The sequence below is a fragment of the Odocoileus virginianus genome, chromosome 17 (assembly GCF_023699985.2).
Source record: "Odocoileus virginianus isolate 20LAN1187 ecotype Illinois chromosome 17, Ovbor_1.2, whole genome shotgun sequence".
NCBI classification, from domain to species: domain Eukaryota; kingdom Metazoa; phylum Chordata; class Mammalia; order Artiodactyla; family Cervidae; genus Odocoileus; species Odocoileus virginianus.
This window is the reverse complement of record NC_069690.1, coordinates 53,114,104-53,135,474: the sequence shown is the minus strand read 5'-3', so window position 1 is coordinate 53,135,474 and position 21,371 is coordinate 53,114,104. Positions and strand designations below refer to the sequence as shown.

At 63.6% G+C, this 21,371-nt stretch overlaps 2 protein-coding genes across 14 annotated transcripts in view; one reads left to right on the top strand and one right to left on the bottom strand.

Annotated features, from left to right (window-relative positions):
* Positions 1 to 6,990, top strand: part of TMEM94 (transmembrane protein 94) — a 35,328-nt gene extending 28,338 nt beyond the window's left edge. For 8 of the 10 annotated variants that reach the window (XM_070479966.1, XM_020885833.2, XM_070479970.1 and 5 more), the window contains 18 exons: positions 2 to 317; positions 461 to 634; positions 983 to 1,085; positions 1,198 to 1,415; positions 2,048 to 2,229; positions 2,318 to 2,456; positions 2,698 to 2,813; positions 2,929 to 3,028; positions 3,372 to 3,480; positions 3,642 to 3,831; positions 4,059 to 4,136; positions 4,374 to 4,459; positions 4,898 to 4,979; positions 5,175 to 5,323; positions 5,406 to 5,500; positions 5,603 to 5,696; positions 5,836 to 6,006; positions 6,168 to 6,990. In XM_070479966.1, the coding sequence (XP_070336067.1) occupies positions 2 to 317; positions 461 to 634; positions 983 to 1,085; positions 1,198 to 1,415; positions 2,048 to 2,229; positions 2,318 to 2,456; positions 2,698 to 2,813; positions 2,929 to 3,028; positions 3,372 to 3,480; positions 3,642 to 3,831; positions 4,059 to 4,136; positions 4,374 to 4,459; positions 4,898 to 4,979; positions 5,175 to 5,323; positions 5,406 to 5,500; positions 5,603 to 5,696; positions 5,836 to 6,006; positions 6,168 to 6,240 (2,475 nt within the window). In that variant the 3' untranslated portion in view covers positions 6,241 to 6,990. The remainder of the gene's footprint in view (position 1; positions 318 to 460; positions 635 to 982; positions 1,086 to 1,197; positions 1,416 to 2,047; positions 2,230 to 2,317; positions 2,457 to 2,697; positions 2,814 to 2,928; positions 3,029 to 3,371; positions 3,481 to 3,641; positions 3,832 to 4,058; positions 4,137 to 4,373; positions 4,460 to 4,897; positions 4,980 to 5,174; positions 5,324 to 5,405; positions 5,501 to 5,602; positions 5,697 to 5,835; positions 6,007 to 6,167) is intronic. The other 2 variants (XM_070479971.1, XM_070479965.1) reach the window with 1 other exon arrangement.
* A 204-nt stretch (positions 6,991 to 7,194) lies between these two features.
* Positions 7,195 to 21,300, bottom strand: CASKIN2 (CASK interacting protein 2). 4 transcript variants are annotated; one of them, XM_070479973.1, is made up of 21 exons: positions 19,505 to 19,565; positions 15,779 to 15,905; positions 15,630 to 15,690; positions 15,030 to 15,081; positions 14,379 to 14,476; positions 13,870 to 14,015; positions 13,672 to 13,767; positions 13,455 to 13,585; positions 13,160 to 13,268; positions 12,732 to 12,840; positions 12,422 to 12,516; positions 11,739 to 12,000; positions 11,489 to 11,610; positions 11,316 to 11,376; positions 11,111 to 11,202; positions 10,803 to 10,913; positions 10,623 to 10,724; positions 10,404 to 10,542; positions 8,817 to 10,265; positions 8,502 to 8,724; positions 7,195 to 8,107 (listed from the first exon to the last, which is right to left on the bottom strand). In XM_070479973.1, exons 6-21 carry the CDS (start codon positions 14,011 to 14,013, stop codon positions 8,017 to 8,019), a joined length of 3,336 nt encoding a protein of 1,111 aa, XP_070336074.1. In that variant the 5' UTR covers positions 14,014 to 14,015; positions 14,379 to 14,476; positions 15,030 to 15,081; positions 15,630 to 15,690; positions 15,779 to 15,905; positions 19,505 to 19,565; the 3' UTR covers positions 7,195 to 8,016. The 4 variants fall into 4 exon arrangements, with proteins under 4 accessions (XP_070336074.1, XP_020741493.2, XP_070336073.1 ...); XM_020885834.2 differs by lacking the exons at positions 15,630 to 15,690; positions 15,779 to 15,905 and adding an exon at positions 21,183 to 21,300 and having other exon boundaries at positions 19,505 to 20,059; XM_070479972.1 differs by lacking the exons at positions 15,630 to 15,690; positions 15,779 to 15,905 and adding an exon at positions 20,734 to 21,165 and having other exon boundaries at positions 19,505 to 20,059.
* Between the last annotated feature and the right edge of the window lie 71 nt (positions 21,301 to 21,371).

Genomic DNA, 21,371 nt, shown 5'->3' with positions numbered 1-21,371 from the left:
GACCCAGCACGGCCCGGAGGGCGAGCCCTACGAAGCTGAGGACTTTGTGTGTGACTACCACCTGGAGATGCTCAGCCTGTCCCAGGACCAGCAGAACCCCTCCTGCATCCAGTTCGACGACTCCAACTGGCAGCTGCACCTCACTTCGCTCAAGCCGCTGGGCCTCAACGTGCTGCTGAACCTGTGCGACGCCAGCGTCACCGAGCGGCTCTGCCGGTTCTCAGACCACCTGTGCAACGTTGCCCTGCAGGAGAGCCGCAGCACCGTGCTGCCCGTGCGCGTGCCCTGGGGCCTCTGCGAGCTCGCCCGCCTCATCGGTAGGCTGCCTGGCGACTCTTCTCAGGGGCTGGGCCACCGCGGCCAGATGTGGCCTCAGTCAAGAGCGCCTGGCACCCCTTTGCGCTTCCGGCCCCTTTACCTGCATCTTGTCTGTTTATTCATCCATCCGCCCGTCCCGCAGGCTTCACTCCCGGGGCCAAGGAGCTCTTTAAGCAGGGGAACCACCTCGCACTCTACCGTCTCCCCAGCGCCGAGACCATGAAGGAGTCCTCACTGGGGAGGCTGTCCTGTGTCACCAAGCGGCGGCCCCCGCTCAGCCACATGATCAGCCTCTTCATCAAGGACACCACCACCAGTGAGCCTCCCGGGAGTGTGGCGGGACGGGGCTCCTTCTAGGGAGCATTAGATCCTCCCTGAGACCTCACACATGGCAGAGATGGGCTTTGGGGATGGGGGCTGGGATGATGGATGCTGCAGGTCGTGGGACTGCCTGGAGGACTGGCGGCCTTGTGCCCATGTTATGCACTCAGTGGCCTTGCCGATCGCTTTGCTGCCATGATGCCTGGGGGATTCCCACGGCCCGCCCCCCACCCAGGGGCTCCTTTTAGCATCCTTCTCAAGGGTGGCGATATGTGCTCGGAGGTCAGCTGGAGGGGTGGTGGCTTGGGGCACTCAGGGCCTCCCTCTCCTCCGCTGTCTTCAGGCACAGAGCAGATGCTGTCCCATGGCACGGCTGATGTGGTTTTAGAAGCCTGCACAGACTTCTGGGACGGAGCTGACATCTATCCTCTTTCGGGTTCCGACAGGTTGGTGAGGAAGCACGTGGCCGGTGGTGAGAACCACTGGCTCTGGCTGGGTACCCAGAGGTCGGGACACCCTGGGACCACGCACCTCACTTCCACCCTGCTTCCCTGGCAGAAAGAAAGTGCTGGATTTCTACCAGCGAGCCTGCCTGTCTGGTTACTGCTCTGCCTTCGCCTACAAGCCCATGAGTTGTGCCCTGTCCTCCCAGCTCAATGGCAAGTGCATCGAGCTGGTGCAGGCGCCCGGCCAGAACAGCATCTTCACCATGTGCGAGCTGCCCAGCACCATCCCCATCAAGCTGAGCGCCCGCCGCGGCAGCTGGAGCTCAGACGGTACCGGGGGCCAGGGGCCGGGAGAGCTTGCAGGGGCCTGGGTGAAAGCCTGGCAGAGGGGACAGCAGGCAGCACTAGGCCTGGAACACCTTGGTGGCTCCCTGTCTGGTGACGTGGGCAGGTTCCTTAGTGGCGTCTGTAAACAGGTGCTTCCTGTGCCCTGCTCACGGTTCGTGGTACCGCTCCAGTGGGGTGACATATAGAAAAGTGCTTTACTCTGAAGGTTTTAAAGCAGTAGTGTATATAGAGCCTTAGCCTGATTGGAATCAGACAAAAGACCTGGTCGCAAACGCTGCTACAACAGAGGGATTCAGAGCTCCACGCACCCCTCTTCACTCCGTCAGACACACAGCCTTCCGGGGTCTCGTGACCCAAGAGCCCGTGAACTGAAGCCAAGGCTGAGGGTGGGGCCTGCCCCCTGGCCCTGGACCAGGCTTGGTCACCTGACTGATGAGTACCTTTCCTTGTCTCTCCCCCACCATCCCCGTCCCCCCCCCGTGTCTGTCGGCTCCTTTTCTGTCTTGGTTGTACACGTGTGTGGTCCCCTGGGGCCCATGTGCTCCTTGATCTGGGCATGGAACCCCCGACTCCTGGGTGTCCTGGCCGGGCTCTGTGCCTGGTGCCTCCTGAAGAAGGGATCGGGGAGGTGCTGGAGAAGGAAGACTGCATGCAGGCCCTGAGCGGCCAGATCTTCATGGGCATGGTGTCCTCCCAGTACCAGGCCCGTCTGGACATCGTGCGCCTCATCGATGGGCTGGTCAACGCCTGCATCCGCTTTGTCTACTTCTCATTGGAGGATGAGCTCAGAAGCAAGGTGGGCAGCTGCCGACCTCTCTGCTCCTGCTGCCCCTTTCCCCACAGCCTCTTGGGCCCCTCTGGTCACCACCGTCTGCCTGGTGCAGGTGTTTGCGGAGAAGATGGGCCTGGAGACAGGCTGGAATTGCCACATCTCCCTCACGCCCAACGGTGACATGCCCGGCTCCGAGATCCCCCCCTCCAGCCCTAGCCACGCTGGCTCCCTGCACGACGACCTGAACCAGGGTGAGGGCAGAGGTTTGGTGTGGACACGAGGTGGGTGTGGGCCGTCCCCCATCCTTGGAGCTACAGCTAGAACTTCCCTGGATCCCTCCTGGGAAGCTGGCTGTGATCCCCCGCGGTAGCTGCAGTCGACGGGGTTGGGGGAGAGGAGAGCTCGAGAAGGAAGTCTTGCGCCATCTTCAGGGCTAGGAAAGACCCCCAGAAGGCTGGCCCCACGGTGAGGGAAAGGCTTTTGTCCCCTCAGCGTCCCGAGATGACGTGGAAGGACTCCTTCTAATGGAGGAGGAGGGTCACTCGGACCTCATTAGCTTCCAGCCCACGGACAGCGACCTCCCCAGCTTCCTGGAGGACTGCAACCGGGTACGACTGTTCCCCCCGGAGCCTTGGGGTTGGCAATGGGGCTGGTCCAGGGCAGGGGAGCGAGGGAAGGAGGGAGGAGGGGTCCTGAGGCCACGCCCGTCTCTGCTCCCTGCAGGCCAAGCTGCCCCGGGGCATCCACCAGGTGCGGCCCCACCTGCAGAACATCGATAACGTGCCCCTGCTGGTGCCCCTCTTCACCGACTGTACCCCCGAGAGTGAGTGCTGTGGCTGGGCGCTCAGCCAGCCCGGCCCTGGGTGGAGCACTGCCAGCCCCTGGCACCCCATGGGCTCCGGAGGGGTGTTGGTTTCCCATGCAGGGAGCAGAGGAAGCTGGGCTGGGAGGAGCCGGGGAGTCTTGTGGGCAGGAGCCCAGCGTAGCCCATTCTAGGGACTCAGAAGTGACAGTATTTGTACAATGTGTATGACATTGGGGGTGGGATGGCTCCAAAGAGGGGCCTGATTTCCCTTGTCTCCTGCCCTGGCCTGTGGGTCTCTGCCCAGCGCCCCACGTGGGGCTCCACCTGCCTGACCCTTGTGCCCCTGACTCTGCCCCCTCAGCCATGTGTGAGATGATCAAGATCATGCAGGAGTACGGGGAAGTGACCTGCTGCCTGGGCAGCTCCGCCAACCTGCGGAACAGCTGCCTCTTCCTCCAGAGCGATGTCAGGTCAGCGCAACAGCCCAGAGCCCGGACTCCCCACGACCGGCCTGGGCATGGCGGGGAGATAAGGGAGCAGGGGGCTGGCTCGGTCCCCTGGGAGATGGATGGAGTCTTAGCGGACCCCAGCTGATGGGCACACTTCACTTCCCCCCTCCCATGCTGAGCAGCATCGCCCTGGACCCCCTGTACCCGTCCCGCTGCTCCTGGGAGACCTTCGGCTATGCCACCAGCACCAGCATGGCCCAGGCCTCGGATGGCCTTTCCCCCCTGCAGCTCTCGGGGCAGCTCAACAGCCTGCCCTGCTCGCTGACCTTCCGCCAGGAGGAGACCATCAGCATCATCCGGCTCATCGAGCAGGTGGGGCTCAGGCAGGCCCGGGAGCAGAGGTCAGAGCCTGCTGGGGGCGGGGAGTCGCGTGCAGGACCCTCCTGGGCTCTCGGGGGCTCTCCATCTCCACGCGCAGCTCTCCCAGGAGGTTTAGCGTGCCCCGGCCGCTCGCTAACGTGAACATCCGCCACATCTGGCTGAAGCATGTCAGCTGCAGGGCCTGAGCACAGCCACCCCCTGCCTCTCCCGCTCCCTAGGCCCGGCACGCCACCTACGGCGTCCGCAAGTGCTTCCTCTTCCTGCTGCAGTGCCAGCTGACACTTGTGGTCATCCAGGTAAGGTGGGGCCGGCAAGGGCATCACCTCCCAACACCCGGCTCCTGTGCCCCGGGGCCAGGTGAGAGGCTGGGAGGAGGCAGCACAGCCTGGGGGCCCCCCAGAGCTTCTGAGAACCCCCGCTGCAGAGTTGTGTCCCCTCCAGCCCTCTGGGCGCAGGGTAGGGCAGCCCCGGGGCTCCTAGCATCTGACTCTTTGCTAGAATCTAATCATGCTTCCTGGCTCTTCCTGGCCCAGTTCCTCTCTTGCCTCGTCCAGCTGCCGCCAATCCTGAGCACCACCGACATCCTGTGGCTGTCCTGTTTTTGCTACCCTCTGCTCAGGTGAGAGACCGGGCCACCCCCTGGGTCATCAGCATCATCCGGCTCCAGGGTCCAGGGTCAGGATGTCTCCCAGCGTCCCCAGAAGCCCAGGTTCAGGAAGCCATGCTAGTGCCCCCCACCGTGGGGCCCACCCAGCCCCAAGGGCGTCCCTTCCTTGTCGTAGCCCAACTGCCCAGCACAGTTGCCCTTGCTCTTGGGACTCCTGAAAAGCTTCTCCTTGGGAAGAATTGGAGGACACGGGGACTTCCTTGGAGGTCCAGTGGCTAAGACTCCATGCTCCCGATGCAGGGCACCCAGGTTCAAATCCTGGTTGAGGAACTAGATCAACTCGTGCAGCCATATAAATATTTAAAAAAAGAAAAGCATAACTTAGAAAAAAAGAGAATTAGGGGACACGGGGTCACAGTCCCCACGCTTCACCGAGTCCCTGCTTTTCAGCATCTCTCTGCTGGGGAAGCCCCCACATAGCTCCATCATGTCTATGGCAACGGGGAAGAACCTTCAGTCCATTCCTAAGAAGGTAAGTGACCTGGAGCCCGTGGGCCTGGGCTTTTCCCGAGGAAGGAGAGTGTGGCGGGGGCTGAGGGGGGAATCCCATCAAAGGGGAGGGGGCTGCAGAGTGGGGAAGGCTCCTTGCTCTTGTCCCCCGGGGCCACCCACTTCCCGAGGACCCCTGAACCCGTGCACCCGAGTGACGGACCTCCTCTTCCCTCAGACCCAGCACTACTTCCTACTCTGCTTCTTGCTGAAGTTCAGCCTCACCATCAGCTCGTGCCTCACCTGCTTTGCCTTCACACTGCAGAACTTCTGCGACAGGTCCCAGGCCCGCAACCTCACCGACTGCTCCTCCATCATGTTGCCCAGGTGGGTCCCGCCCCTCACCCTCACCCCCGGGGCCACCTCCCTGGGGCCCCGAGGAGGCTGAGCCCACACGTTGCCTTGGCAGCCACGCCGACACGGCCCCAGTCTGGTTTGATGACTTCGCCAACGGGCTGCTGTCGGCTCAGAAGCTCGCCGCCGCCCTGATCGTCCTACACACCGGTGAGCGGTGCCCCGGTGCTGGGTGGGGGCCAGGGGGACTCCCCAGGGCGAGGCCTCTGGCCATGGGACGTCTGACACGTGCGACGGCCCCATTTTCCCCAGTCTTCATCTCCATCACCCACGTACACCGCACCAAGCCCCTGTGGAAGAAGAGCCCCCTGACGAACCTGTGGTGGGCCGTGACCGTGCCCGTGGTGTGAGTCTGAGGTGGAGGGCGGGAGCCGGGGGGTGGGCGGCCAGAGACTGAACGGCACCCTCCGGGCACGCCTCCTGCCGAGAAGGGCAGGGAAGGAAGCAGGGGGCCCCGGCTAATGCGGGGCTGCCGCCTCCCGCAGGCTGCTGGGGCAGGTGGCCCAGACGGCAGTGGACCTGCAGCTGTGGACACACAGGGACAGCCGCGTCCACTTCGGCCTGGAGGACGTGCCTCTGCTGACGTGGCTCCTGGGCTGCCTGTCCCTGGTCCTCGTGGTGGTCACCAACGAGGTCGTGAAGCTGCATGAGATCCGGTGAGCCACTGGCCGGGCGTGTCCCCTCTGGGCTCAGGCGTGCTCCCTAAGCCGGTCACCTCCTGGCCTCATCCCACGCCAGCCTTCCTGGCGACCTCTGCATCCTGTCTACCTTGGTCTCGGTGTCTGCGCTAACCTGGTCTTCAATCTCCACCCACCAGGGTCCGCGTCCGCTACCAGAAGCGACAGAAGCTGCAGTTTGAAACTAAGCTGGGCATGAACTCTCCCTTCTGAGCCTCTGGCCATGGGCCATAGTGCTGTGGTCCCTGGGGCTGAAGCCACACCCGTTTCTGCGTCTGGGGAGTTGATATCATGAATATTTCAAGGCTTGCTCTTGTGCCACGGGGCCCTGGAGGCCCAGCTCCCGGTGTCAGACCCAGCTGTGGTCCCCATCCCGGGGCTTCCCGCGGAGACGCAGAGCTGCAGCCTCAGTCCAGGACCGTCTGGCTCTTCCTTGCCAGGGGGAGACCCCTGGGCTCTTGAATGTATGACCTCATGTGCTTAGCAGAGGGGCCCTCAGCCCCCTCCACCTGTGGGCTGCCCCCCTCCAGGGCCCCCTGACCGAGTGCCACCTGGTCTTTGGGCAGAGCTGTGGACCGTGGGGCCTCTGGTGGGAGGGCAGTCCTGGGACGTGCCAGCGGTCCTCCATGGCGCTGCTGGAGGCTGGGGTGGCGGGGCGCCCTCCCTGGGCCCCCCTCGTCCTGTCTTCCTGGGGCAGAGCCCACTCCTCCTCTGTGGGGGGCCTCACGCTAGGGCCTGAAGACGGAGCCGAGCCCCCGCCTGGCCCGAGAACCTCCTCCCAGGCCGCCCTTGGGCAGGCCCTGGAGCCAGTCCCGGGGGCGCAGCCTGGAACCTCCTTCCAGCCTCAGCCCCAGTTACCCTGTGAGAATGTTTTTACTGGTGTATATTTTTTACTGGAAATGAGCCTTTTGGGAATGAATACAGACTGGTTTGTATTAAAACTTATAAACTGCTGAAGCAAAACCTGTGGCTGGTCCCTGAGGCAGCCACGAAGGGGCCCACCCAAGGGTCAGGCCAGTGAGGGAGCCCCTCCCTGAAGGTGAGTTGAGGGGGGGGCCAAGTCTTCCACCTTCCCCCCACCGCACATTGGTGGGGGCGCTCGGGTCTGGCTCAGGCGCGACCCCTGGGCTCAGAGGTTCACGGCGCACATCCAAACACACAGCACGGTCTCGTGGAATGACACTTTCATTGGTGTTAGTTGGGGGAAGAGGTTAAATGCTTACAGAGCCGGGGCCTTGGCCAGGCAGGTCAGGCATCCAGCCCCATGGCGGGCAGTGGGTGCTCTCACTGTGGTCCGAAGCCCCCCACCCCCACCACTTCGTCCTCACAGGCAGTTATAGATAGAATAAATTCCATTTAAAATATATGCATTTCTCTCTGCTTAAAAAATAACATTTACAGTTGGAAACGTTTGGACTCTGGGGATCTGTTCAAGGGATCCGTTAATTCCACCGGCCCTGCCGCAGACAGCTTTGCCTCGCTGAGGGCAGGCAGAGCCGGGGCCCGAGGCGGGCTGTGCCGCTGATGGTGAGAGCAGGCCCCGGCCCTTGACACGTCCTGTGTGCACCTGCCGGGGCCCGGCCAGACACACCGCGGCCTCCAGCCTCTCAGGGCGCCAGGACTGCACGGCGGGCGGCCAGGGGACCTTGGCACAGGCACCTGAGACACAGGTTGGGGGTGGACAGAGAAGGCACCCCAGAAGCCCGGCCACCACTCTTCCTGGATAGGAAGCTCTTACCAGGGTCCCTGTCTGAGAAGCAGGGTCCTCCCGTCAGATCACACATTGCAGGGATAAGGGGGCTTTGCTGAGACGTCAGGTTCTGAAAAGTCCTCTCTGCTCCACATGGGGCTGCTGTGGGGAAGGCCGCAGGCTGGGGGCGGCAGGAGGGGCCCCGCTCGGGCGGCAGGGGTGTCTTCTGCGCTGGGGGAGGCAGCGGGCGCTGTGGGAGGCAGCAGTGGGGGCCGCCGAAGGCCGCCGGCATGTCCGGCTCAGTCCAACATGGCGTCCAGCTGTTCAGCCAGGGCGTCAAACATGGTGCTGATGTCATCTAGGATGTGCTTGGCGGAGGCGCCGGGGGCGCTGCAGCAGGGAAGGGCCAGGTCAGACGAGCCGGCAGTCTGCACCCTGCTGGCCCTGGGCATGGGGCCTGGCTGGGGCGAGCGCCAGGTGTGCATCTTGCCCCATCTCTCACAACTTCCCGAGGTCATGGGAGTCACTGACCCTTCCTCCCACAGAGGCACTGGGGTTCACAGAAAGAAGTGACTGGTCCAAGCTCGTGTGCCTCTAAGTGCCACTTGCCTGCAGGCCAGATCTGGGTGACCCCTTCCCGTGGGGACCCCCCCAGCCTGAGGATCTGCCTGCCTGCCATGACACCGATGTCCCCTCCCCAACCTCCCCAGACCCTGGGGAAGGACTCGGGGGGGTGGGGGAGCCGCTCTTACGTCTCCATCTCCCGTTCTCCCAGCACCCTCACCCCTCTCGCTCCTCTGCGCTAATGCTCTTCTCCGCGGCCCGCAGTGCAGCTGCCAGCGACGAGCTGGTCTGCTCCAGTCTCTGCTGGGCCCGGCCCGGGCCTGCGGCCCCCGCGCTCTCTGGCCTTGGAGGGGGCACCGGGCGGGGACCGAGCCGGGGAGCCAGCTTAGGGCCGGAAAATGCCAGCTGGGTGCAGGCCACCGACACAGGCTTGGGGGCTGTTCCTGCAGAGACAAAGAGGTTGGCCTGTGACTCAGCTGAGCCGGACACAGGCCCTACCCACACCAACCTCTTCCCACAGGCCCTGGCTTCATACCTGCTCCGGGCACCTTGATGAGGGCAGCGGGGGCAGCCGGGGGCTCAGTCTCCCCAGGCCGCCGACTATTTTCCAGGGCCGGCCCAGGGGGCTGGGCCGGGGGGCTGGTGGGGAGAGGGGCTGGAGCTCCGGGGGTGGGAAGGCTGCTCAGGTCAGGCCGGGGAGGGCTGGGAGAGGCCGCGGGGGACTCGCTGGGGGTCTGCGAGGGCTGGGGGGCAGGGGCATTGGGCGTGGCGCCCGCCACTCCAAAGGCCAGGAGTGCCGTCTGCAGTGGCTCCCTCTCCCGGCACTTGGGCCTCCGTTTAACAGTGTCTGACTCTGTGAGGTTGAAGTCAAGGCCGGTGGGCACCGGCGTCTCCCGGGGTTGGGGTCCTGCCGGCTTGGGCCGCTGTTTGATAGTCAGGTTCCCCTCCTCTGCAAAGGGGAGCCCTTCCCCTGAGCTGCCCCGAGACGGGGGTGTCCCCTCGGGCCCCGGGTCCTCCTCCTCCGTGTCCGATGCGGCGCCGGCCGGGGCAGGTGGGCCAGGCGGCTCCGAGGGGCCTGTGGGTTCACTCAGTGTTCGCCTCCGGGGCCCTGTGGCCCCTTCCTTGGGCCCCAGGCTTCCATCCGGTGGTGGGGGCTCCGGGGTGGAGCCAGAGACGGAGCTGAGGCGCTTGGGGGGCGGGGGCGGAGGGCCTTTGCGGCGAGCCCGGAGGGCAAAGGACTGGCTGCGGGGAGCCCCCCGCGTTGGGGTTGGGCTGGGGCTGGTCCGGGCGAGGGTGCTGCGTCCTGGTCGCCGAGTGAGGGTGGCGTAGCTGCCCAGGGCACTATCCACTGGCCCTTCGGCCTCCCCGTCGGCCTCCCCCTCGGCTGGGCCAGGGCGGCTCAGGCTGTGGGACCGGCGCTTGGGCCGCGGGGGGTCTGGAGGAGTGGCCGGGGAGCCGGCCAAGTAGGAGAAGGCCCGGGGAGCGCCCGGAGGCGGCCCAGGGGCCGGGCTGGAGGGTGAGGCCTGGGGGTACATGAAAACGTAAGGCGGGGGCCCTTGGCTAGGAAGTGGGGAACAGAGTTTAGGGGGCCGCTCTGTGCCCTCCGGAAGATTCCTCTCCTGTGGGGCGTTGAGGTCCCCACCACCCGGCTGAGGGGCAGGCTGTTCCTGCGAGTGACCAGACCCCCGTGAGCGGGCCCCAATGCTCTCTTGGCTGGGGGAGCGGGCAGGGGGCAGGGGGAGTGGCTCGGGGCCGCCCCCTGCCATGGCCGCCTGGAGCTCGGGGCTCAGCTCGCCGCCCTGGAAGGTGAGGAGGCGTGGGCTGGCCACAGGGGGCCCGTCCCCGTTCTCCAGCCCCTCAATGGCCATCAGCTCCGGGCCCCTGGCCAGCCGGCGGCCGCCTTCCCCCGGAGACTCCCCCTGCAGTAGGCCCCGCCGGAGCTCAGCCAGCCGCTTCACCCCCAGCATGAGCTTCTTCTGATGACCTGAGAGCGGGCGGATAGAGGCGGCAGGGTGAGCTGGGGCTGGAGAGGGTGCCCTTCATCCCTCCTGGACCCCGGAGCATCTTGGGGACCCTTGGAGGCAAGGGGGGGCCCAGCCAGGAGGCCCAGGGCGGTCCTCACCGAGCTTGTTGACGCCGATCTCCTGCAGCTCCTCCCAGGTGAGGTCAGCCACCAGCCCCATGGAGTCGTAGCCACTGCTCACCAGCTGCTTGTGGTACTGCGGCAGCCCCAGGGCGCACAGCCACTCCAGCAGGTCCGCCTGCAAGAGCCGCACCATCAGCCCCCACACGCCGTGAAGTCTCAGCCGGCGGTGGGAGCCCGTGCCTGCCGCCCACTCACTGGGATGTAGTTGGGCAACCACTCGGCGATGCTCAGCTGGGCGATCTCCGAGGCGATCTTCTTCCTGTGCCCAGGCTTGGTCACCCCAATGGCCGTCAGGTCCTGCCACACAGAGTCGTGCCATCAGGCCCCCTCCCCTGGCCAAGGGTTCCTGCCCCGCCCTCCCGCTGTGGCACAGACCTCAGGCGTCATGCGGCTGATGGTTGGCACGTCGTAGCCGGCCTGCAGAAAGTGGGCAGTGTAGCCCTCCAGCTGGAACTCGCTCAGCCAGTTATGAATGGCCTGAGCATCCTGCAAGTTGGGGGGAGGGGGTGCCGTTAATGGTGCTGAGCCTGCTGGGGGCGGTGCTGAGTGCCAAGGCCACAGCCCAGCCATTGATCCCAGCCCCACCCCCAGGGGCCTGGTCAGAACAGGAACTCAAGTCCATGCTGAGGCCCATCCCGCCCCCTCCTCTGGGCCCATAGCCACCTCCCCGGTGGAGGTCACACCTTCCCCTCCAGCAGCTGCTCAGGCCTCACGTCCTGGGTGAAGTGCTGCTCCCCCGAGCGATAGTTGGCCAGAGGGCGGTGGTTCGGGTTGTCTTTGAGGATGGAGAGAAATGCATTCAGGGTGGCAGGATGAAGGGATGCCAGGTCCTCAGCTGCCCCACCTGCATCTCTCCTGGCCCACCCAGGTCCCCGTCTCCCTCCCTACCTGCCAGGGACGGGGGCTGTAGTCCTGGAGGCACCTGGTCCTCTCCGGCAGAGGGCAGCGGCTGGAGACGGGAAGGAGCTGTCTCTTGTTTGGGGAACTGGCAGTGGGAGGCGGGGGAAGGGGAGGAGAAGGGGTCCAGCCCTGGTCCCAAGCACCCCCCACCCCCCACCCACCTGGGCGTTCTCGATAAGGAGGCCAGTGCTGTGGCCATTGGTGCCCTCGGAGCTCTGCCCGCTGCCAGCACTGCGGATGCTGCCCACGCTGCCCTCGCTGCCCACGCTGTTCCTGTCACCTGCTGCAGGGGCAGGAGCCAAGCAGTCAGAACCCCGGTGGGCCCCGCCCACAGCTGGCTGGCAGCTGGCCAGAGCCAGATGCTCACCCCGGGGCCCAGTATCGCCCTACCCGCTCCCGGGGAGGACGTACCTGGGCTGTCTGGGCTGAGGCCCACCCGGGGCAGCTGGCCATAGGTGAGGGGGTGCAGGGGCTCCTCGGCAGGGGGCTGTGGCGTCCTGGAGAAGCCTGGGCGCAGGGGGGTGGGCACAGAGGGGAGGCGGGGTGCCAGGACACCCACCCGCTTGCTGACCACCTCGACGATGCCTGGGGGAAAGTAGCCCACGCGGTCGGTGCCCCTCTGGCTCTCGTGGATGTGGCCCTTCCAGCGGCCGTCTGGATGCTGTTCAAGCACCTGTGGCAGACGGGCAGGGGGATGGTCACTTCTTGTGCCAAGCGGTCCAGCTCCTCCCGTCCCCCCAGGGAGCTCCTCGGATGCTCAAGTGGGCTTACAGTCCTGCCCCTGCCAGCATCCAACCCAACCCCTGGGTTGCCTCCAGGGCAAACAAAGAGTCTGCAGTGAGCCCCCGTTCAGACCCCAGCTCCACTGCAGGCTAGCGTGTGACTCTGGACAAATCACTTTAATTCTCTAAGCCTCAATTCTGTCAGCTCTAAAAAAGGAAGAGGTAGGAACGCCTACCTTACTTAGACGGGGAAGAATTCAATGAGATCGTGCAAATAAAGACCTTAACACAGAGCCTGATCCATAGCAGGTGCCCAAGTAAGTGATGGCAACCAATTGTGTTCTCAAAGGAATGCCTGCATCGGGTCCTCACCGTGATGACGTCCCCTGCCCGGACATTGAGGGCAGTGGGGTCGTGGAGGTTCCAGAAATCCTTGAGGGCCCGGACCTTCAGGATCCCTGAGGCCTCTGAGATGAGGAGGACGGGTGTCATCTGAGGGTTCCCAGGGCATCTTCCCACCCCTCCAGTCCCCTTCATGACCCTCCCCTAGGTCCCTGCCCCCTCATCCCCACAGCATTCCTCCAGCCAGCCCTAGGAATGTGACATCTGCTCCTCCACTCCCGGGGACCCTCTGGAGTGGCTCTGAACGCCCTGGGCTGGGTCTTCTCCCCACCACACTCACCCCGCAATAGCTGCTTAATCTCCCGGCTGGCCTGGGAAGTGGTGAATTGATTCACGATGTCCAGCGCCGTCTGGTTATACGTGTTCCGAATGTTCACATCCACCCCGCCCTGGGTGCACAGAGTGGGGCGAGCCTGTGTTGAGCACCGGGTTGGCCGCTTCTCCCAATTCCCACAACTACCCAGGAAGTAGCTACTGTTTTCATATTTTACACGAGGAAATGGAAGCTCAGATTTGTTCTGGGACGAGCTCAAGGTCACTCAGCCAGTGAAAGGTGGAACTGGGGCTCAAACCAGGTCTGTCTGCTTTCCAGCCACTTGGGCCCCACCAGTGCAAGACACCCCTTCTCCGGCCTCCCCAGCCGGTCTTGGATCTGGCACTGGCGGGGATCTGTATACACCTGCGGGGTGACCAGGGGTCCACACCCACCTCCAGGAGCAGCCGCACCACCTCAGTCTTGCCATACAGCGCGGCCTCGTGGAGCGCTGTGCCTGTTTTGGTCTGGCGGTTGATCTCAATCCCAGCTCTCAGGAGCTGCCTGCAGACGGGAGGGCGAGTGACTGGCGTGGGGGGCAGCGGGTACGGAAGGAGAAGAAGCTGATCGCTGGGGGCTGGGAGAGCCATCCAGAGCAAGGGTGAAGAGGGCAGCGGGGCAGGGCACTGAGGGGACGTTATCAGTCCCATGGGAAGAGGAGGAGGAAGCCGGGGAGGCCCCGGTGGGTACCTGATAACCTCTCTGTGGCCGTTCTTGGCAGCCAAGTGCAGGGGCGTGGTGTAGTTGGGGTCGCATGGGTCCTTGGCCTCCCCCTCCAGCAGTGCCACGCATAAATGGCTATTCAGCAACAGCTGGGCCACCTGCGGCAACCGGCACTTGGGTAGGGCCTCCCCTCCGGAGACCCCGCCCGCTCAGAACCCACTACCCCAAGGGCAGCAGGCCTCACCTTGAGCCGTCCAAACTCACAGGCCAAGTCCAAGGGCGTCTTCTTGGCCTTGTTGACCAGGCACGGGTTGGACTGATGCTGGAGGAGCATTTCTGACTGGGGTGGGGGGAGCTGGGTGAGGGGTCTGACCTGGCCGGGCCCCCTGTGCCGGCCCCTGCCCCCAGCCCCAGCGCCCCGTAGGCTGGTAAGCTCGCGTACCACTTCATAGTGTCCGTACTGGGCAGCCAGGTGCAGTGGGATCTGCCCGTCCAGTGAGGCAGCGTTCACGGCCGCAGAGGCGCGCAGCAGCAGCCTCACAGGCTCCAGGCGGCCCTGCCAGGCCGCGTAGTGCAGTGGGCGCATGCCTGCAGGAGGGGACAGGTTTCTGAGGGAGGTCCTGGGATGGCCTGGGATCGGGGGAGGGAACTGAGCCCAGGCTGGAGGGGAGACAGACCCAGAGGAAGCTGGGTGTGGTCAGGGAGAGGCCTGGCTGAAGCCAGAAGCCCACCGTGCCCAGCACAGAGGATCTGGTGGCCTTGTAACCTCAACTTCCCCAGCTGGATAATGGGATGTCAGTACCACCCATGACCCCAGGAGGCTGTGAAGACTGACGAGGTCCAGCATCTGCAAGCTCCCAGAAGCCACGCCCACATCCCTTGGCCCTGCCGTGTTGTGGCAGGAGCACATTGACCCCAGGCTCTGGGGTAGGGGGTACCCTGGGCTCTCACCATTGCTGTCCTTGATATCCACGGTGGCCTGAGCCTCCAGCAGCAGGGCAATGAGCTCCAGGCTGCCCCCCAGGGCGGCATGGTGGAGAGCCGAAAAGCTGGCGTGGTGGGACATGGGTCAGAGGTGTCAGGGAGCAGTCCCCACCCCCGAAATCCTGGTCTTCCAGGGCAGACTCATCCTGGGGGCTGGCGTGGCTGAGTTACTTGCCCACTGTGGCCGACCCCCCCCGGTGCCCCCCCGGCCCCGACACACACACACCCTGCCAGCCGTGCCGTGGGAGCGCAGAGCTGCTGGGCTGCGGCATGAAAGGGCTCAGTGTCTGGGCTGAGAGGCCTGTTTGTCTGGCCTCCCCCTCAGCGGGCCCAGGGGAGGGGGCCGTGGGAGCAGGAGCCCCAGGGCTCCTACCCTCCAGGGAGAAAAGGGGGCCCAGCAGGAATGGGACCCAAGGAGGCCTCTCAGAGGCCCCCTCCCCGCACTCAGAGGCAGCCCCATGGGCAGGCGCGCGGGCAGACAGGGGCCAGAACGCTCAGCGAACACGCTTCCAGGGCCGGGTTTGAGAGGGAAAGGGACTCCAGGCCCCCGATCCTTCTCCGCCCCTCCCCCACCACACAGTTTTCAAGAGGGATTGGGGGGGGCGGGTTCTCACTCACCCATCAGCATCCTGGTAGTTGACATTGAGCCTCTTCGTGGAGCCAAGGAGCTCTGGGGGTCAGAGCGGAGGTGTCAGGGCGCCCGTACCCACCCTTGACCCAGGGTCCCTCCTGCCCACCACTCGGCTCCCGCTGACCTCTCGGAGTGCAGAAAAGCACCTGTCCCATGGTCCGCCAAGCTGTCTGGTCCCTGTGGGCCCCCCACCCCAGCCCATCAGCTGGAGGGTGCTGATGGCAAGGAGCTGCTGCTGCAGTGGCCTGGCTTCCCCGGGTCCCCAGCCCCACTTGTTTATAGTCAAAGGGGGCGGAGATGGGCCCCCCCCCAACCCGGGCCTGCCGTGCCCTCAAAGGACAGGCCCATAAGCGCATGGTTGGCATTCCTGCCTGAATGGGCTGAGGAGCGAGTCTCATTGTTCCATGGGCCGAGGGGGCTGAGAGAGAAGAGAGAGGGACCAGAAGCTTGAAGTGAGAGGGTGGATGCCAGGGCTGGACCCAAGGGCCACATGCCTGGCCAAGGGGGCATCCCTGAATGGAGCTAGAGGGGAAGGCAGCGTCACGCAGACCTACACCATGTCCCAGCCGGCTCTGCCAGGCACTCACTGTGTGATCTGCGGAAAGTCACTTAACCTCTCAGGTTCAGGGTCCTCATCTGTAAAACGGGCTGATCACAGAAGCCACGCATGAGGGCTGTGAGTACAATGCCTGACCCTCATGAAAAACGGGAGCTATCAGCATTTAGCGCTCCTTACATGTTAGCCCATACTCCTGAGATGCGGTGTCTCCAGTGAAAGCTGGTAGAGTCCTACCCACCAGCCCCTGTCAGGGGAGGAACTGCAGACTCTGAACCCACAGGCTCCTAGCAGACAGCTCCCTGACCTAGGGCAAGGAATGGCAAGAGGACCAAGGGGCAGGGGTAGGACACTGGATCAGTCCCCTCTCGGGGACAGGGTTCATGCAGGTGTGCTCCACATGTGAGCCAGGGTGCAGGAGGCGGGGGGCGGCGGTCCTCGGGAAGAGGAGAGTGCTGTCACAGGCGGCCCCTGCCTCCCGCTGGAACCCACCCCTGCCGGGAAGGAGGAGGAGGAGGCCCGGCTCAACCCAGCTGGGCACGGTGCCAAGTGTGCTGGTCCAGGCCTGCCCCCCAGGCCCCAGTGGGCCCCTGAATACCCCAGTAAGACAGGGCCTCATTCCAATAGGGAGGGACCAAGCCTGCAGCAGGAGGCACACAGGACAAGACGGGGAGACAGCTACGTTTAGGGCCGAGCCGAACGACGCTGCACCGAAAAGATAAGAGCTGAGGAGTGATGAAGCCACGAGGGACTGGAGGCCGCTCCCAGCCATCCTGCAGCCCCCTTGGAAAGTCCTCGCCACACAGCACCGCTCAGCGCAGTGGACAGAACAGAGGCCCGAGGAGCAGGATGCACGTGGTTCAGATTCTTCTCTCTCTGCTCGGCTGTGTGGCCTTGGCCAGCCCCGGGACCTCTCTGAGCCTCGGTGAGGACAAGGAGGTCAATACAGGGAAGTCTCTCCACCTGCCGCCCGCCTGGACGGTCTGGGGTGGCCGAGAGGCAGTCCCTCCAGGGAGTGGCAGGATAACGTGACAGGAACAAGGGCAGGGCCAGCCTGGGTGGCTCTATGTGGTTTTTTTTTTCCAGAACAATGGCCGGAAAGGCGGTGGGGGAGAGCCTCTGAGTGACTGGGCTGGGGACCTTGGCGGGGAGGGCGGAGGGTCCTAGGTTCCTGGCAGCGGCTCCAGGCACTTCCCCTGCGCCACCACCTTCTTCCCAGGCCCGGGCTCTGGGGGTGGAAGGGTCGCGCTCCTGATTTAGGCTCTGGTGGAGGATGTGAGCTCAGCGGGCCACCCCCGGCCCGCTCCATTTCCTCTGGTCGGAGAAGGGGACAGCTCAGAGCAGGGAGGAGGGAGGAAGGGCAGAGGCTAGGCCTGGGCATCAGTTGCCCTCTTCTCCCAGGCACCTGCGCCCTGAGGACCCAGACAGGCAGGGAGGGCCGGCCCCCCAGTGACCTGGTACCCAATGGAAGAGGCTCAGGGCGCACCCCTCTTTGGACTGCCAGGAAGCTCGAGCCACCGCCCAGAGGGGAAAGAGGGAGCCCTTGATGCCTCCCTTCCGGCAGTTCCCTTCACCCTATTGGGTATGGAGCAGGAGTCTGCAGCCACTCCCTCCTGAGAACTGCTTCAGAATCACCCGAAGAATGATCTGATTCTGCAAAGTCCTCAGCTCTCTGTGATGATTCTGTAATACTGAGGGAGACCAGGGAGTCGTCACTTTCAGAACAATCCCTGGGTGATTCTGATTGGCAGCCGAGTGCGGTAGCACAGGGAGGAGGGCTTGGGCTTGTGGGGTGATCTGCCACGCCACGGCTGTGTGACCTTGGGCAAATCACTAACCCTCTCTGAGTGTCAGCTTCCTTGTCTGTAAAGTGGGTACAGAAGTGCCTGTCTCAGGGAATAGAGGCAACTACAACGTGGCCCTATGGACAGTAGTCGCCAGGCTCCTCTGTCTGTGGGATTCTTCAGGCAAGAATACTGGAGTGGGTTGCCATTTGCTTCTCCAGGGGATCTTTCGGACCCAGCCATCAAACCCAGGTCTCCTGCCTTACAGGCAGATACTTTACCAACTGAGCCACCAGGAAAAGCTCTAGGGTCTGCAAAGGTCACTTTGGGATCTCCTTTTTGTCACCAGCTTTCCCAGCCTCTTAGAGGACTGGGAGGGGAGACAGGGAGTCCCAGGACCCTATGACTCTACACCTGTGCAAATGCCTTGGGGGTGGGGGGATGGTCATCTTCCCCCACAGACATTCCCTTCTGAGCACCAGGGACCTTCCCAGAGCCTAGGACCCCAGCTGCAAAGTTCCCGCCACCAGCCTCCAGCCACTTGCCTCCCTGAGGGCCTCACTTTGAGGCCGCAGGGCTACGAGGCCAAGGCCCCACTGGGCAGATTGCCAAAAACAACACCGAGGTGCGGGGAGGAGGGGAGCGGCTCCCACTCTTGGGCCTCCAGGGCCCTCCTTGGCACCTTCCCCTTACCAGGCTCACCCTGCAGCCACTTCCCCAGGGCACAGAGAGCACCCTCTCCAACTCCATCTCCCAACAACCTGGGTGTCCTGCCCTGGTGTGGAAGTGCAAGGGGCACTCACACATGTGCACAACTCCCAGGCCCTTAAAATCCTTCCTTCGGGCACCACACTCCCAGGCGTGGGTGGGGATAATTAGACATCTTCGGGTAGCCCAGGGGACGCCTGCCTGTGAAAGGGCCAAGCTGCGTTTTGGGGCTAGAGCCCCAGCACTTGAGAAGGATCCTCCCTCCCCTCCTGTCCCTGCTGGTCGAGCAACTCAGAGGACAAGTCCAGGGTCCTCCTGGGACAGTCCAGGGAGCTTGCCCTGAAGCCCAGAGGTCTATTCTTCTTGGGGGGGTCTCATTGCAGAGGTACTCAGGGGCTGGAAGTCAGGTGCGGCCACCTGTGCACGGAGCCCCCACAGCCCTATCGACTAGAGACCCTAGGTTGTGGAGAGGCCTCTCTCTCTCAGGAAATTAACTTTGGACACACACCCTCCAGTAAGCTTCAGTAACCGGTTAGATAATGTGAACTTTGTTTTAAGCAGAAAGTGAAAGTTGCTCAGTCGTATCGGACTCTTTGCAACCCAATGGACTATACGGTCCATGGAATTCTCCAGGCCAGAATACTGGAGTGGGCAACTTATCCCTTCTCCAGGAGATCTTCCCGACCCAGGAATCGAACCAGGGTCTCCCGCATTGCGGGCAGACTCTTTACCAGCTGAGCTATCAGGGAAATCCCTGTTTTAAGCAGAATTCCCTTTTAAAAAAGCTATCTTACACTCAGAGGAGCCCACGATAAATGTGTCCCACTGCTGTAATTAAATAATAAAAAAGCTATCTTACAAATGTTGTCATCAAATTGATAAAAACACAGAGATACTCTGGTTGGACTAGAGGGGTCAGAGGTGGAGCGCTACCTATTCAGTCTTTCCCAACCCACTGCCAGAAACCCCATGGCTCCAAAGAACACACTGGAAAAACCACCTGCTGAAGGCAACTCCACAAGGGCAGGAACTTGGGTCAGTTTTGTTCACTGCTGGAGCTCAGAGCATAGAACAGAGCCTGGCACACAGTAGACACTCCCCCCAAATTAGAATGAATGTACTTCACTCCTTTCACTCTACAGGTGAGGAAACTGAGGCCCAGAGAGGTTAAGAGATTTGCCTAAGCATACACAGCAAGGGGGACCCAACTTCCTCTCTGACGTTCCCACACTGAGGCACTCCGACCCTAAGGCCCCAGATACACTGAGGCACTCCTACCCTAAGGCCCCAGATACACTGAGGCACTCCTACCCTAAGGCCCCAGATCAGAGTGACCACTCCCCCCAGGCCTCTCTCTACAGCCTGGCACTCAGAGGAGGGTCTCAGGTAGACAGTCACCCCACCAAGTACTCACTTGTCTTTGTGGCCTTGACCTTCGCCACCAGTTTCTGCACACCAGTCACATCTCCATTTTTGACAGCGAGGATCAGGTCCTGTTCTCGACCCATCCTTCCCGGTCCCTGGGCTGGACTCTGGGCTCAGGGGTCCAGGGCAGAGGCAGGGAACCTGGTCTAAGCTGAGGTGTCAGGGTGCCATCCCTTGGCCCTTTGGAGGGCCAGGTGTCCAGTGGGGGGGAGTGTGTCTGGCGTTCCAGGCAGTGGGCTTCTTGGCAGGCGTTGACGGGTACTCCTTCAAGGTGCTTCGTGAGCTGCCGCCACAAGCAGGAAAGCTGATCTCTGAAGGGGTGGAGGCTGTGTGGAAATCTGGACGGATATCAGCTTGCAGCTTCCGACAGCCCAGGGATGGGCCGGGACTGGGGGCGCCAATCCTCCCGACGTGGCTCAGGAGCACCAGTGCCCACCCAAAGAGAAGCCAGCATTCCCTCGCGCTTTGGGCAGCAGGGGCGGCCAGGTCTCGGGGGGTCTGGAAAAGGTGTGATCCGCTGAGCGTCTGAAGGCTGAGTTGGAGTCTGTAAGGGTCCCAGAAGGAGGGCTCAGAGAAAGAACAGGACAGGGCTTCCAGGGAGCCCCCAAGTTATCCTGGCTGCCCTTCTGAGTCCAGGGAGGGGCTGAGCCAGTGTAAGCGGGAGGCAGCCGCCATGCACGAGAGGAGTGTTGGGAGGGGGGAAGGGGTGTTCTGGGAGGGGGAGGCTGAGTCACCGAGGCCCCAGGGCACCTGGCAGCACCTCAACCCGGGCAGGAGGGGCCCTGGCAGCACGACACACGGGGGCAGGTCAGGCCAGCAGCCTGTTCTCCACAGCCTGAGGCTCTGACACCCACAGACAAGCGGTGGGCCAGAAGGTGGGGCCGGGGAGGGTCAGGCACAGGCGGCCTGGCGGGGGTCACCCCTCCCCAGCTCGGCTCTGCCCTGATCGCCGGAAGCCCTAGCCCAAGGGCTCTTTATGAATTCAGAAGGTGGAGTGTGGAGCTATGGCCCCCCATCTCTGGCGGAGGGTCTGCCTGCAGGACAGTGAGGCTTTACAGCACCTGTTGCTGACCCATCCTCACCCCTAGTGCGGGATGGAGAAGCAGCCGGGCAGAGAAGAGAGATGAGAGCTGGGGTACTTCTGCTAAATGGGGCTGTCCGCCCTCCCAAGCCTGAATCTGGGTCCCAAAGCCCCAACTTTACTTTAGAAAAGCTTACGTCAGTCTCTCAGTGGCCGAGAATTTGTTGCCCGAGTCCCGTAGCATGAGACCCGCGGCAGGCCTGGGGCCCTAGCTGGGGTCCTCTTACTCCCCAGAAGTCCCAAGCCCAAACCAGATGGCACTCCAGCTCAAAGCCCGCGGCCCGACACAGGGGGAGGGCGCCCCTGGCAGTGCATGGGGTCGGGCTGGCTCCCCCGCCCCCCGGAATGCCAGTCCAGCGCCGCGCAACCCCCCAACCCAGCCCAGCCCAGGCCGACCGGGGAACAAAGCGGCGAGAAAGACCGGGAGGGCCAAGCGCCCGGAGGGATTGATGCGGGGAGACGGTGTACTTGCGCGAGGAGAACGGAAGGACCCGTCGGATGAAGGCGCCCGCGGATCCCGCAAGAAAAGTTACTTTGTGCCCGCCCTCAGGGGTGCTGACCCCCAGATCAGGCCCCACAGTCTCACCTTTCCCAGCCGCCCCGCCGGGGGTCCGGCCGGTCCTGCTCGGTCCCTGGCCCCCTGGACGGTGGCTCCCACTGCGCCCCCCTTCACCCCTTTTCTCCTCCTTTTCCAAGGCCGGCTCGGCGCCTCCCGCAGGAAATCCCGCCCCTCCCCCCTCCCTCCCGCCGGATCGGGAGCGGAGGGACCGTCCCG

What these genes read in the sequence shown, in the direction of transcription:
- CASKIN2 (XM_020885834.2), bottom strand. Translation starts at nt 19,598, where the DNA reads ATGGGTCGAGAACAGGACCTGATCCTCGCTGTCAAAAATGGAGATGTG. An exon ending in AGTACGGACACTATGAAGTG is followed by an intron (nt 13,768 to 13,869) that starts GTACGCGAGCTT and finishes CCCCCACCCCAG; the next exon opens with TCAGAAATGCTCCTCCAGCA. An exon ending in GGTTGCCCAACTACATCCCA is followed by an intron (nt 10,543 to 10,622) that starts GTGAGTGGGCGG and finishes CGGCTCTTGCAG; the next exon opens with GCGGACCTGCTGGAGTGGCT.